Source organism: Tasmannia lanceolata, unplaced genomic scaffold (assembly GCF_043159265.1).
Source record: "Tasmannia lanceolata isolate RefF3 unplaced genomic scaffold, GAP_Taslan_0.1 ptg000021l, whole genome shotgun sequence".
Taxonomy (NCBI): Eukaryota; Viridiplantae; Streptophyta; class Magnoliopsida; order Canellales; family Winteraceae; genus Tasmannia; species Tasmannia lanceolata.
Genome location: NW_027518698.1, coordinates 6,697,175 through 6,712,945, shown reverse-complemented (window position 1 = coordinate 6,712,945; position 15,771 = coordinate 6,697,175). Strand labels below are relative to the sequence as shown.

Here is a 15,771-nt window from a genome sequence, read left to right as displayed (position 1 = left end):
TAATGAATTTCTCATGATATATCCTATAGATTTGGAAATTCATTAACCTTTTTGTTTTGACCTAACCTATTTTACTAGATTTTCTAAGAAGAATGATTAGAGGTTTCAATTTTCATTTTTCATCTTCTTTATTTAGATTAACTAATTTTGGCTCCAAAGACTTATTAGTAGCACATGTTTATTTTGGTTTTGCTAGACAACACATGATAGAGACAAGGTGAATACCTTAAGATTTAGCAAATACTAAATTTGACCTAACAGGGTTCAAGATACTAAGATATCTAAACTTAGAAACTTATCTTTAACAAACTAGGCAATTCCTATGGATCTATAAGGGTACTAAGCGAATGAGTGTGTTTCAAGTGAGATACCAAACACTTAGACCATACTTCATAATCATACCAAAACAAGAATGCGTAATTTATTGTGCACAATAACATGAGCTTTTGGATATCAATATAATATATCATGTTATCAATGGTATGAACACAGATATATATAGATACATATGGATAAATCAAGATAAACATATGTGTATCTATAATACATTTTCAAAAAAGAAGTGATCTTTAAGCACAAATAGTTAAATATGGTAATTTCATTCAAAAACTAAGTGCATGGTATCTAGAAATCAAATTTTGAGATGATCTACACATTGAAGCACAAATATAGATTAGATATCAACATGGGACATCTAGGGAACCTTTTCCAATAGATATGACAATCAAGAGCATATGAGATACAAGGTGATGATCAACTTTGAATGCATGCATATTGTATCTTAATTATTCAAATTATATTACAATTTAAGCACAACCCCTGAATCTAATAAGCATAGAAAATGCTTTAAGTAGGGGCTTTTGAAACCCAAACCATCTTGGATCCAACCAAGTTTGTTTTATAGAGTGTATCTTTTCTAATCCAAACAAATTTGCCCTTTTTTAATGATTTAAATTTACAATTAAGCTTATAATGTCCATATCTACCACAATAGTTACAAGATGAAAATCAATAGGTTGATGAAGAGCAAGATAAACTACAAGAGTGTTCACAAACATGTTTGGCTTTGTCTTCTTGTAGTGTATGATTTTTCAAAACTAGTTCTTCATTTTTACTCTTAAGTTCTTCTTCCTTTAATTTCAATTCCTCTATTTCCTTTTTCAATTTTTTATTATTTTCAAATGGCTCATTTTCTTCATCCAATAGATCTTGATAATCTTTTTCGGATTCTAAAAGCTCATTGGATACAGAGGTAAGAGAGTCTTTAAGTTTTTCACTTTTAGAAACTTCAAGGTTAAGATTATTTTTTAATTTTTCACATAACTCTAGAAGTTCATTAATGTTTGGAGGGTTGCAATCAACATTACAACTATCATTATTTTATAAAACCATCAAACATTTAATATTATAATTTTCTTCAAGACAGCTCCATAATTCTCTATCATTTTTACAAGTGAAAACTCTATCAAGCAGGTTGGAAGATAATGCACAACATATAATACTCATAGCTTTAGAATTTAAACAAAATAGTCTTTTATCATGTTCATTTCAAGAGATCCCCATCTAGACTTTTAAGATAGGACTTCATACGAATCGACCAAGATTCATAATCCATTCCATCAAAGCATGGAAGCCTAGATGCCATTAGGTTGCCAATGATCTTTTCTCTTGTAGATTTTAAATTTGAAGGTTCAAAAAAGTGTGGGTAAGAGTTTAGCTCTGATACCAAGTGAAATACAAGTGTGGCAACCCAAGAGGGGGGTTGAATTGGTCAATTAATAATTTTGACTTAATTAGATGGAAGATTAAAAGTTAATTCATTAACTAAGCACTAGTTAATATTCTAACCCTAGTTCAAATAAATATGATAATAAAAGCTATGGTATAGATATTACTTTATCATGCATTCACTAACCCTTGTTCAATTAATACATAAACACAAGTTAGGGTAAAGTTTACCAATCACCAAGAGGGAGAAAAAGAGAGAGAGGAAGATTCACACCACAATGAAGAGACGCACGATTTTTATAGTGGTTCGGTCTATCAAAAAGACCTACACCACTCTTCCAAGTTTAGCTCCTTGGGTACTCTACTAATGGTGAGATTTCAAGCCTAATCTCCAAGCTTTACAACTCCTTTTTCACCTCCAAGGGAACAAACCCTTTTCGCTTTGGATTCTCCTTTGTTATCGGGCCGAATCCAAGACCCTCTTACAATCAAGCTTCTCCTTCAAGGCCGAAGCGAAAACCCCTCTCCACAATGTTGATTCATCTTTCTTACCGGGCCAAATCGGAGACCCTCAATACAATGAAGAACAAAAATGAAAAACTCTCTCAAAGCCTCTTGATAGGTGGATTACAACAATAGTAGCTCACAATCTCTCCAAAAGAAGAATACACAAGTGAAAGCCCCATGGAGATCTTCAAAAATGAAATAGGCAAGTTCAAAGCTCTTGAAGAGAACTAATGGATTTGAAGGTTTAAGCTCAAGTAAGGTTTTCAATAAGTCCAAAAGTCTTTTAATCCATGATAGAACAAGATATTTATATCCCACAATGATTCATGACCGTTTGGGGGTAGTTTGGGCAAGAAAAGATAAAAAATTGGTTAAAAAAACAACTAGCCGTTATGCCCCAACGGCTAGTTTCTTGCGCTGTGGCGGTCGACCGGGGTAGGGCGGTCGACCTCCGAGGGTCATCTGAAATTTTAAAAAACCGAAAATTGACTACCCTGGTCGATCGCGGCTGCAAAACAGTTTCTAGCTGCGATCTTCTAAATTTCATATCTTACTCGTTTCTTATTGGATTTTGATGTTCTTATACTCTACGAATATGACAAAAATGAGAGCTATTTGTTAGAAATATTTTCCAAAATATTTTAAAATGTTTTGAACCATTTAAATCAGTTTTAAGTTGTTGTTTTCACAATTCAAGTGATAATGTCATTTCTTTTCATTTGTAAACTTTGGTTAGCACTTGGGCTTTCGTTCTTGGGCTAAGAACTTTTGTTTCAATAACATTTAGGACCTTTAAAAATGACTTTAAATGAAATAAAAATAAATTTCAAGATTGGTTTTGAAAGAGGATTGAAAAACACTTTAAAGTGCAAAACCACTTGAAAAAGATCTCCAATACAATCTATAAAGTTAAACTATTTAGCACCTTGATCGTATTGGCTTCAAAGGTCTTTCTTGGGCTTTTGGCTTGTATGTGAACACTTGAGAATGCTTTGGTACACGTGACTTCTCTTCTTGAATGAATCTTCACTTTTGAGGCATGAGAAGGTCACCAACAGTTTGTTCAACTTCAAGCTCCTCTTGGCATATGTTAGGCCTGCAGAACCCACAAGAGGGCCCCACTGCGATTATTGCTCCGTAGCTAATGCTACAATCGCATTGAGTCAGTGGCCTCATCATACCCCTAATCACATTAAATGTGGAAGTTCTTTCTCCTAGTCCACATCTACCGAGTTGAGTCCTACGGGGGTGGACATTAATTACCTCCTGGGCTCACTCATGGTATTCCTTTCAATCAAGCAGTGTCGGCCCGCAAATGCATTTGCTAAAACCATTTCAAAAGTTACTTTCTGAAATCCTTTTGATAAACATCTTATCAAATCCACATGGCCAGGAATTTTTCTAGGCCTACTGCTCTGACCAAAACCGTAGATGTTATCATATAAAATAGGTGAAGAATTCCAGGTTGGGTATCACTGTTGACCTCGAAGATTTGTCCAACACTCCTGTACTACCCTCGGATAACTCCAAGAGAATCACGGTTAGATAGATCAAAAATACGAAACTCGCCAACAGACCAATATGACCCCTCAGGTCAAAATACATGTAAAGGGTCATGTCTGGTAGAATAGCTCAATGTTCTCCTGTCCACAGGCTATTCTAATGTGATCATGTTCAGTACACAATCTCATTGCCGTACCCATTCTATCTTGCTTAGGGTCCACTACCCAAGTGAGTTAGATAAGGCACTCCACATCTCGTGCACGTAGGAAAGATAAATGGTAGTTGTGTATAGGAGGAGGTGTCCAACCTCAACCCTGATTAGGAACTACCAAGGTCTGCAGAGAACCGGAATCACATATCTCCTTGCTCCCTAGGATCTGTGAATCCATGAGCATGGGTTTCCTACTTTGCTACCTAAGGACAAATACGTGTCAATAATAAGTAACATATCACACATATTTAACTTTTAGTACCCATTAATTGTCATGAAAAGAAACTTTTATTGATTAGCATGCGAATATACTGGGTTTTAGAGCACCAACTCTAATAGAGACAACTTTGCACTTAGCTTTAAGTCACCAACTATTGGTGTACTTTTGGGTTTGGCATTCTTCATGTTGAACCTTTGTAAGCCCAAGGGTTCCCAAGGGTTAATCATTCACCTTACCTTCTTATTTTGATGCTAGCAAACTAAATTGATTAGCATTTATGGACTGATGTGTTGCTTTGAAGTGTTGTGTTGTATACAGGATTTTCATGTCATAATCGCCATTACACAACTCTTCACAACACATGGCTTGTGGATCAAGGAGCAAAGGAACCAAGAGCTTGCACCTACATTGAAGAGATCCTCATTTGAAGATGTTCAAATCAAGAAGCTCATCATGAAGATTCCACAAATTCCTAGCAAGTGTCAAGAAGGAGCTTGGAGTTGAACATGCCATAGTGACACCTCATGTACCTCAACATGCATTGAAGATTGAAGGACAAGTCACAAGAGCCAAGATAAGGACAAGATGTTCACCCAAACTGAAGAAGTCCAAGAAAGTGCAAAGGAGCAAAGACATTCCAAGAAGACTCAAGGTTCTTATTTTTATAATGTATTTGGAGTCCTCTTAATTTTATGTTTAAATGAACTTTCAAAAGGTTTTCAGATGGTTTTTATACTTAACATTTTACATCTTTGAAAACCATCAACACACCCAAAATGTGTTTGAAAACCTTGGACTTAAGCCCAAAGTCCATAGCCCAAAAGCCCCTAGATTTTAAGTTAAAAATAGAATTTCACTCAGGGTCGGTCGACCGAGCTACTTCGGGCGATTGCGGGATGGAACCTGAAAATTCAGGCCATCTCGAATTTTATCTGGCCGGTCAACTGGGATGATCTGAGCGACCGCGGATGCGCTTCTGTTTCTACAGAAGCAATCCAATTTGGTTTAGGGCGGGCGACCGCCGTGGGTCGGTTGACCGAGATAGGTTTTTGAGCAAATTTTTTTGAGCAAACAATTAGCCCTGGCCGGGCGACCGCTATGTGACCGGTCGACCGCGACGGTAAGAAATTTGAAAATAGAATAGGGCGCCCGATAGGGGCGGGCGACCGCCGTAGCCCGGTCGACCGCCGCGGTCAAGCAAACTAGCCGTTGGGACATTTTTTTCTTGACGTTTTCAAGCCAATAATTTACAATTTTACCCCAAACGGTCATATTTTCAAATACACTATATATACATGATTAAAACCTATCTCTACAAGCTTTTGAACATTAGAGAAAGATTAAATCATATTTCTCTTTGAGCTTCAACATTTTATTTCAAAAGCTAAAAACCTCTTTGATCTTTCATTTCTTCATCTTATCAAGAGGCACTCCATAGGGCTTTACATTTGTATTTTCTTAGAGTGAATGTGAGCTTACAAAGTTGTGATCTGCCTATTAAGAGGCATTAAGTGTTTTCAATTGATTTTGTTCTTCATTGAGGGTCTTCTCTTCGGCCCGAAAAGAATTGTGAAGAAGAGGGTCTTCTCTTCGGCCAGTGAACAAAGATGAAGACGAGGGTCTCCTCTTCAGCCCTAGAAAAGTGAAGACGACATATGAGGGTTTGTTCCCTCGCCGAAGGCTTCGTGCAGATGGGATTCGCTTTAGCCCTTGAGAATGGAAAAGCTTATTGTAAGAGCTTCGAGATTAGGTTTGAAATCTCACCATAGTGGAGTACCCAAGGAGCTAAACTTGGAAGAATGGAGTAGGTCAAGTTGTGACCAAACCAGTATAAATCTTGGTGTCCTCATTGTGGTGTGCATTGTCTCTCTCTCTTTTCCTTTCCTTCTCTTGCACGTGTGGTGATTGGTAATCTCTAACTTTACTTATGTTTATGCTTTAATTGAACAAGGGTTAGTGAATGCACTTAAGTTAAATGTCTAAACCCTAAATTGCATTATAATATCTATTTGAACAAGGGTTAGCAAAATGTGCATGATTAGAAAGTCTAAACCCTAGATTTTATTGATATACATATTTGAACAAGGGTTAGACTAATTAGTGCTTAATTAAATGGATTAATTTTTAATCTCCCTTAATTAAGCCTAATATTTCTAATTGACCAATTCACCCCCCTCTTGGATTGTCACACCTGTATTTCAGCCTTTCAAATACTTTATCAACGTACTTCTTCTATGATAGCCATAACTTTTTATTTTTCCTATCATGCCCAAAATTTGTTTTATAGGCCCTATGTCTTTCATGTCAAAGACCTTTTCAATTATTTCATTAACCTGTCAATCAGATTAGTATCTTAACCAATAATGAGTGTATCATCAACCTACAATAAGAGAAAAATGAAAATACCACCAGAAAACTTTCTGACACACACATAAACAGTGATTAACAATTGTTCGTCTGTACCCATGATCTATCATAAATGAATTGAACTTCTTGTAACATTGTATTGGAGCTTACTTCAACCCATACAGTCTCTTATCCAGCCTACACATCATGTGCTCCTTGCCTTTTACATGAAAACCTTCTAGTTTCTTCATGTAGATTTCATCATTCAAGTCTTCATGCATGAAAGTTGTCTTGAAATGTAATTGTTCAACCTCCAAGTCTAGGCTAGAAGCTAGGCATAGGATAGTCCAATAAAGGACATCTTCATTACAGGAGAAAAGATCACATCAAAGTCCACACCCCTTTTCTGCCTGGATCTTTTCACAGCTAGCCTTGCTTTGTAGTTGACATTCTTCCTATCATCTGCATTCTTCACTATGCATACTCACTTGTTCTTCAGAGCAATTCAGCCCTTTGGAAACTCATCAACTCGTAGGTCATATTCTTGTGCAAGGTATTAAGCTCTTTTTGCATAGATTTTTGCCATTGGTCTTTATGCTGATCTATCTTAGCTTCTTTAAAGCTTTTAGGTTTACCTACCGTGAGTGTGACATACTCTAATGATGGATATCTTGGTAAGTCCTTTTATTTCCTTTCTGATCTTCTCAATATAGATGGTTCTTCATTAAAGGGACGCTCCCCTGCTCAACATCACCATGCACATCCTCATGCACATCGTCAACTATTTGAGGGGCCTGACCAACCCAAGACAAATCTTTTTCATACTTTGCTTATTGCACATCATTGTCATGTGTGGGTAAGGGCGCTTGTGTTACTACTAGCTCATCTACGAACCTCTTTGGTTCTTCTTCTTTGTCGAAGTCTGAAAGTGTTTGGTCTTTGCAGAACAACATTATGACTTCTATGCAATTTCTTGGCCTAGAATCCAGCAACATATACCTAAATGCATCATCACCATAACCCAGAAATACACATTGGGATGTTTTGTCGTCGAGCTTGCCTAGATGGTCCTTAAGTACGTGCATAAATGCCTTGCATTCAAACACTTTTATGTGTAAGACACTTCTTTTCCTTAAGTACGTGCATAAATGCCTTGCATTCAAACACTTTTATGTGTAAGACACTTCTTTCCCAATTCACACTCTTTGTGGCACCTCTCCTTTCAATGGGCCGAAGGAGACCGATATATCAAATAGCATGTTGTACCTATGTCTTCATCCCAAGACTCCTTGAGTGGTCTATCATATGAATGCATGTTTCAAATCCTTTTCACTGATGTGCAGTTCATCCCTTCTACAAATGCCATTGTACTGTGGCATGAAAGGTATGGCCTCCTCATGCATGATACCTTGCGCTTTGCTTCACACAATAATTCTTGAATCTTCTTGAGGAGTATTCTTTGTCACTGTCCGTGCAAAGGCATTTTAGGACCTTTGAGGTCTACCTTTCAACCATAACATGAAACCTATGAAAGATTTCGAGCACCTGGTCTTTGGACTTCATGGAAAAGCACCATGATTTTCTGGATGAATCATCAATAAAAAACAAAATGCAATGCATCACCAACAGTCTTTACAGTCAGGGACACACACATCAAAATAAACTAAATGAAGAATTTTAGTCTGTTGATGAGCTGTATAATGCAAGAAACAAACCCTATGTTGTTTTACAATTGGAAAGTAATCACAAGGGATCAAGGACACAATTTTGAGATTGGGAGGGGAATTCATCTTCACCAAAATCTCAAATTTGTTCTCAGTCATGTGTCTTGGTCGCTGATGTCACAAGTCTGGTTGAGACTCTTCAAGAGCGGTGTTTATCTTTCCTTTAGATAATTGCCCCCCTTCAGCTTTGTAAAGAGAGAAACACTTATTACCTCTTGCCACAACAAGAGAGCCATTCCTCAACTTTCATAGTCTACTGCCAAACTATGATATGTATCCTTCACCATCAAGCTTTTCCGTTGAGATTAAGATTCAATATGTGGTCAGGGACATGCCCTACATATTTGAGTATCAGCTTGTAACTAACATTGGTGGTAATGCATACATCACCAATGCAAACAATCATTCTTACCCCATCATTTCCCATTCTCATCGAATAAAAGTCCATCAACTTTTATGTGTTAGTTAATACTAGTTCAATCAAGGGATCTAGGTGCAGTGGAATGGCACATATTCTATATAAAACAAGAAATTCCATCCCTTATCGAATCCCAAGATCTCTAGTTATTAGATTTTCCTCGGTGATCAAAAGTAGATACAATAAAGATTAAGATCTTATACCAAATTGATTACCCAACTGGTAATATCTGCTTGATATACTCCCCACTTGGCTTCAAATCTTCTTAAGAAGTGAAGGCCTCAGAAGTCGGAGTGGTGGCCCCTCCTTGATTGCTTGGACTATGGAGGAATCTTGAAATCTTCTTCAAAGTGGTGGAGGAAGAAGAAAGAAAGAAATTTCTTTTACTAAGGATGTTAAGAGAGAGAGAAAGTCATTTTGGGAAAGAGGGACGATGAGGGGAAGACAAACGTTCAACCTCCTCTCTTTCGTTTTCTCATCTTTTATGTAAAACTCAACAAGAGATGGGCGGCCAAGTTCTTGGGCGCTTAAATCCTTCTTGGGTTTTATTTATAAAATTAAACTTCTTTCAATTGAAAACAATTTCCAATTGAAAATCCTTTATTAATTTTAGAAACTATCTTTCCCTTAGGGTGCGTTCAGTTGTTATCCGCCAGTGGAGAACGAAAGAAAAATGATGTGGCAAATGGAAAGGAATTGGAAATGAAATGGAAAGGAAAGCCTTTCGGTCGGCCGTTCTAGAAAACTGAGCATTCTAGGAAAGCGTATGAGATGGAAAGGAAAGCTTGTGTTGGGAAGTTGCTGGAAAAGCAAAATCGACTTTCTATTGGTTAGAAAGTTTACTAAATCTCCTATAAACTACATGTAGGGCTACCATGTGGCCAGTTACAAATCTAATATGTGGACCATATATTATAAATAACTAAATTGAATATAATAAGTAGGGCAACCATATATGTAACATCCAATAACGTAAAGAACAAAAGTCACGTAAAATATACAGAGAATAATAGTGTAACTAGTCAATGGTAGCAATGACGTTGATGTAGGGTCATCAAACACATCATCACGAAGTGGAGATAACTATTTCTTATCTGTATTTCAACTTAAGTACATGCCCAGATGATCCTATAGCGCTGATTTTTGGTACACACCCACTCCATGGAAGGGCCTTCCAAATGAATGCTTTGGATTCTCCCAAAAATGTGGCCCCCCTATGGTTAGTGAGCTCTGCTCAGATAAACTTCTCTGAGCAGCTGCTCACAAACCATTTCCTCATATATATATATATATATATATATATATATATATATATATATATATATATATATATATATATATATATATATATATATATATAGAGAGAGAGAGAGAGAGAGAGAGAGAGAGAGAGACGGGGCCGAAGTTTCTAAGCTCGAGCTCAGGCTGAGCTAGAGTTCATAATACACCATCTCCCTTTGTTGTTTGACTCATCTAACCCATTCATTCTATAAGACCTCACATAGATAGTTTATTCCTAACAAACCATCTCCATACCATAATCCTAACCATTTAATCAATAGAAGAACATCTTCTAGCCATCCATTTTAAACCTTCACAAATCATAAACCTAACCATAACCATAAACCATAATCCTAATCATAACCTATAAAATGAATGGGTTGGATGAATCAAACAAATATGGGAGATATGGTTTCTGAGCTCTAGCTCAGCCGGAGTTTGAGCTCAGAAAGCTTTTCCTAATATATATATATATATATATATATATATATATATATATATATATATATATATATATATATATATATATATATATATATATATATATATATATATATATAGGGGCCATTTCGTCTAGGGCTGTTCGCATGGCCTATGGCTCGTGGTTTAGTCTAGGGCTGTGCATTAATCGGTTTTAACTGAATTAACCGACCAGACCGAATTATTGGTTAGGTTTCGGTTCGGTTGATTTTGCTATCGGTTCGGTTTCAGTTATGGAAACACTCTCAATGCGGGTATCGGTTTCGGTTTCAGTTTTTAGAAAAAAGAATTCAGTTACACCGAATAACCGAAGTATTAGAAATATACTAGTTTTTCAGTTATCGCTTTCGGTTATCGGTTTCGGATATCGATTTCGATTGTAAAGATATATGATTATTTTACTATGGACAACCCCCATCAAAGGAAAAAATCTATGAAAGGGGTTGTCCCGTGTAAAAAATTGAGGGTATTCGTTAATCCTTATTCCTTAATTAAGTAAGACTAGGGTTTCACACTTTCACTTTCACCACACAACAACACACGATGATTTTTTGTTCTCTCATCTCTGTTGGAACATGGAAGTAAAGACTAGGGTATCACTTTCACCACACATCCGTCTGCCCTCCGCCCATCTCTCAATCTCTGGATTCTGGTAAGTATTTCTTTCAGTTCTCTCTCTCTCTCTCTCTCTCTGCTGGATGGAGAGCTATGATTAGGGTTTCATCCATGGAGACAATTTCAATTCGTCTTCCACTAACTCTTTTTTATCTTTTTATACTCGAGGTTAACGGCCAGTTTCTCTTCCCCTAGGAGATTTCTTTGAATCGAAAACCCTAGAGGGGTTGATCTAAAAGTCTACAAAGGCTATTAGAGCTTATGCTTGTTCAGATGTTTTATCACAGGTAAGGATAACATGGTTATTACAGAGATTTCATTTAGTCTAAGAGAATATGTTGTTAAAATTTCGTCCCTTTTGTCATTACAGAGATTTCTTGAAGTCCCCCTCATTTTTTCGTTTCGATTCTCATTTATTTCATCGCCGTTTCGATTATTTGCCCTCCAATGGCAATTTAAGTATAAATTATGGGGTTGATTTTATGAATTTATTGTATTTTTAGGGTTTACATCTATCATTCCTCTTTTTGCAGCAGCCGGTCCGCTGCTCGTCTCTCCGCCCGTTTGAGTTAGGGTTTTTCTCCCCTTTGCAAGCAAGAACTGAAATTTGACTTTTGGGACTTAGGGTTGCATCTCCCCTTTGCAAGCAAGAACTGAAATTTTGACTTTTTGGACTTAGGGTTGCATCCCTCCGGCTCCGAGTCTCAAATCAGCCAATGCCCAAAGGGTGTTTGACACTCCAACTCCGGCGACCTCCATCTCTCCGACAAGCCAAAGGTAACAATTTGTATTTTTTCTTCTTCTATTGTTTGTACTTGTAGTGGTGGGGCTTTAGATGATTTTAAGAAGTTAATATTCCTTCTTAAAATCACCTAAGAACTCTCTTGTTTGTAGCATTTAGATGATTCATCTTTTTCTATCCTTTGTGGGGATTTGTTTTTATCAAATGTGGAATTGTGGAATGTGGATGACTGTTTGGACTTGGAGACTTCTGATTGGGAATTTGGGTGTATTTATGCATGAAAATGTATGAAATTTGTGTTTGTTTGTTGTAGTCTTGAAGATCAACAGATCTCAGTTTTGTGGTGTGGACTGTATGGTGGTAGATTGGTATTTGGTAATTGGTAGTACTATGGTATGGGAGGATGGGCTGAATTTACATGGATTTTGTAAAGAGGGTTTGATTGTTTATTGAAGAGCCGAAGAGGGTTTGATTCATTGATTGTTTGTTGAATTTTGTTGAAGTGGATTAGGGCATGGGCTGAATCGATATGGATTTTGTGAAGAGGGTTTGATTGTTTGTTGAAGACGGATTGGGTTTTGTGTTTTATTGTTTGGATTTCATGTTTGTACTTTGTATTTCAAGTATAGTTTATTATTATGCGCGTTTGGGTATGGGCTTAATCAACATGGATTTTGTCTAAAATGTGAGTTTTGAATTTCCATGGGTTTTGTGTTAAATCTTGATTTTGAGTTGAGGAAGATTTGGGTTATTTGACTTATTTCTGTCATGTGAATTTACATGGGTTTTGCACTTTTGCTTATGGTTTTATTTTGTTCAATTTCTTCATTTGGTTTTAAAAAGCTTCTTCAATTTCTTCATATGGTTTTATTTTATACTTTTCTTTTTCTCCTTAGATGTCGCAAGATGATGCTCCTAGTCCTATTCCTAATGTTATCAGTAGTGAGCAATCTTCGAAAACTTTTGAGACAAGCCAAACGGTTGCAACCTCATGAAAGAGAAAGTCAATGAAGCTAAGGTCAGAGGTGTGGGAGCACTTTGCAAAATTTGTTAATGAGGAGGGTGAAAGTAAGGGTAGGTGTAAGTACTGTGAGAAGGAGTTATTTTGTGATCCACGGAGAAATGGAACAACCTCACTCAGGAATCACACTTATTCATGCAAGAAGTTCCCAACCAATGTAAGTACAAAGCAGACACAGTTGAATTACCAACCCATTAGAGGTCAAGAGGGGGACGATAGTGGCACCCTTACTAGTTGGAAATTTGATCAAGAGGCTATTAGAAATGCCTTAGCACGTATGATCATTGTTGATGAGCTTCCGTTGAAGTTTGCAAAGAAAGAGGGGTTTAGACATTTGATGGACGTTGCTTGTCCACGGTTCCATATTCCGTCGCGTTTGACCATTACAAGGGATTACTTCCAATTCTTCGTGGATGAGAGATTGAAGTTGAAAAGGTTTTTTAAACAATCAAGTCAGAGGGTTTGTCACACCACAGACACATGGTCTTCATTACAAAGAATTAACTACATGTTTCTCACCGCTCATTATATAGAAAATGATTGGAAGTTGAACAAAAAAATCATTAATTTTTGCCCAATTTCGAGTCACAAAAGTGAAGCTATTGGCAAGGCGGTTGAGAAGTGTCTATTTGATTGGGACATTAATAAAGTGTCCACCATTACGGTGGACAATACAAGTTCAAATGACGTGTGAGGAGAAGGATTATTAACTGGGGGTCTAGTGTTTTGCAAGGCAAATACCTTCATATGAGATGTATTGCACACATTATAAATCTGGTGATGTGTGATGGGTTGAAAGAAGTCGAAATTTCAGTTGATCGTGTTTGGGCCGCTATTAAATATGTGAGAAGTTCTCCAGCTAGGTTGAAGCTGTTTAAAGAGTGTGTTGAAATTGAAAGGATTCCAAGCAAAAGCTCATTGTGTTTTGATGTTTCTACTAGATGGAATGCAGCTGAGAAGTTTGAAAATGCATTTGATAGATTTGATCATCAAGATCCCTTTTTCAGTAGTGAACTTGATTCGGGCGATGTGAATGGGGTTAGGAAGCCCGATCATGATGATTGGGAAAATGTTAGGAGGATGGCGGTGTTGCTTCAAAACTTCTATGAGCTCATCATACGGGTGTCTGAATCATTGTATGTTACATCCAACACCCTATTCCATGAAATTAGTGAGGTGGAATGTCTTTTGAAACAATGGTGTGAGAGTGAAGAATCTAATTTGGTAATGATGGGCAGGAGAATGAAAGAGAAGTTTGACAAATATTGGAGGGACACTGCAAAGATGAATAAGTCAATTTATATAGCGGTTATTCTTGACCCTAGAAATAAATTAGATTTTGTCAAGTTTGCTCTTATTGATTTGTATGGAAATGAAAAAGGGAAGGAGTTGGGGGGAACAAGTGTATGGCCACGCTTGAGATGTTTACTGAGTTAAACAATAGGAGCACCATCAACACAACTCATGACAATCAAGGTAACTTGGAGAAATCAATTTCAAGTGACAATGCTTAAAGCTCACAAATACAAGAACCAAAACAACATGTGAGGAAGATGATGAAGGAGAAGTATAAGAAACACAAAATTGAACCCGGTAGTGGCGATAATAAAACGAAGTTGGACAGATATTTAAGTGAAGATAACGAAGAGGAAACTCATGAGGACTTTGATATATTAGGTTGGTGGAAACTTCATAGTCCTAGGTTTCCTATATTGTCTCAAATTGCTAGGAGTATGCTAGCGGTTCCCATCTCCACAGTTGCTTCAGAGTCTGCATTTAGCACGGGGGGGCGTGTTTTTGATGCATTTAGGAGTTCATTGACTCCTAAGATTGTACAAGCTCTCATATGTGCTCAAGATTTGCTTCGTTCATCACCAATGCCGGTTAACATCGAAGAAGCATTAGAAGAGCTTGAAGTGGTTGAAAATGGTAATATTTGTACTCTTTTAAATTTATGTAATTATATTCTAGTGTTCTACTTCTATCTTTTTTTTCACTTGAAACTTGATTGTATCTCTTTTTCTATTCTTTTTCAGAATTTTCTAATATTGGAGATGTTTCTTCCAATATTGATCTTTGAAGAGTGAACGATTGAGGTTTGTTTGCTTCCTTTTAGTGAAATATTGGGGTTTGCTTGCTTCATTTCAAGATTGGCTTTGTAATTTATTGCTCTTTCTTTTTCTTTTTTTACCAGATGCTATTCACTTGTATCAACTTGGTTTGTCACTTCACTTGGCAGTTGTGATTGGATTTTGAGGTGGATTTCTATGGTGGTGGATTTGTATGGACTTTGGAGGTGGTTTTGGACCTTCGATTATGGTGGTGGTGATGGAATGGATTATATGTTGGTCCTTCTGTGGTTGTTATTTTACCTGGTTTAGATTTTATGTAGGTATGGAGATGGAATGGATTATATGTTGTCATGGATTTGTATGGACTTTACCAGATGCGCTTTCTTTTATGTTGTCATGGGTTTTGTGTTCGTATCATTGTATGGACTATGGTTTGTAACTTTGTATCATTTACGCAGATGTGCTATGTAATTGACTAATTTTCTTATATTATCTTTTATCTTTAGGACCTAATCAAGTTATAGGCTTATAGCCATTTTTGGACTTTTCAATGTTTTCATCAGGTTAATGGATAGGAAGAAGTTTTATGCTGTTTATAAGGGACGGCAGGTAGGCATTTTTGACACTTGGCTGGAATGCCATGTGCAAGTTGACGGGTACAGTGGAGCATGCCACAAGTCCTATAACAGCAGGGGGAGGCGGAAGAGGAGTTCAATGTGTTCTTAAAAGGCATTGAAGAAGAGCACCAAGCAACTCGAGTTACCCGTGACCGTGAGGTTTGTGAGGATCTCAAAGAAGATATCGAAGAGGAGATCCACCACGCTCATGAGGATCAGCAACCCTCAAAATCTAATTTCACATGTCTTCTTCTGGCTGGCGTTATTATTGTTGTGTGTATTGGTA

General features: G+C 37.0%; 2 protein-coding genes across 2 annotated transcripts; both read left to right on the top strand.

The window, feature by feature from the left end:
• The first annotated feature begins 12,782 nt into the window (after positions 1-12,782).
• LOC143855405 (zinc finger BED domain-containing protein RICESLEEPER 1-like) lies at positions 12,783-13,490 on the top strand. The gene has a single exon (XM_077365522.1). The coding sequence runs from the start codon at positions 12,783-12,785 to the stop codon at positions 13,488-13,490; it is 708 nt and encodes a 235-aa protein (XP_077221637.1).
• Positions 13,491-13,576: 86 nt separating this feature from the next.
• On the top strand, positions 13,577-14,233 carry LOC143855404 (zinc finger BED domain-containing protein RICESLEEPER 2-like). Its single transcript, XM_077365521.1, has one exon. It carries the CDS (start codon positions 13,577-13,579, stop codon positions 14,231-14,233), a length of 657 nt encoding a protein of 218 aa, XP_077221636.1.
• Positions 14,234-15,771: the final 1,538 nt, after the last annotated feature.

What these genes read in the sequence shown, in the direction of transcription:
- LOC143855405 (XM_077365522.1), top strand. Translation starts at nt 12,783, where the DNA reads ATGAAGCTAAGGTCAGAGGTGTGGGAGCACTTTGCAAAATTTGTTAAT.
- LOC143855404 (XM_077365521.1), top strand. Translation starts at nt 13,577, where the DNA reads ATGTGTGATGGGTTGAAAGAAGTCGAAATTTCAGTTGATCGTGTTTGG.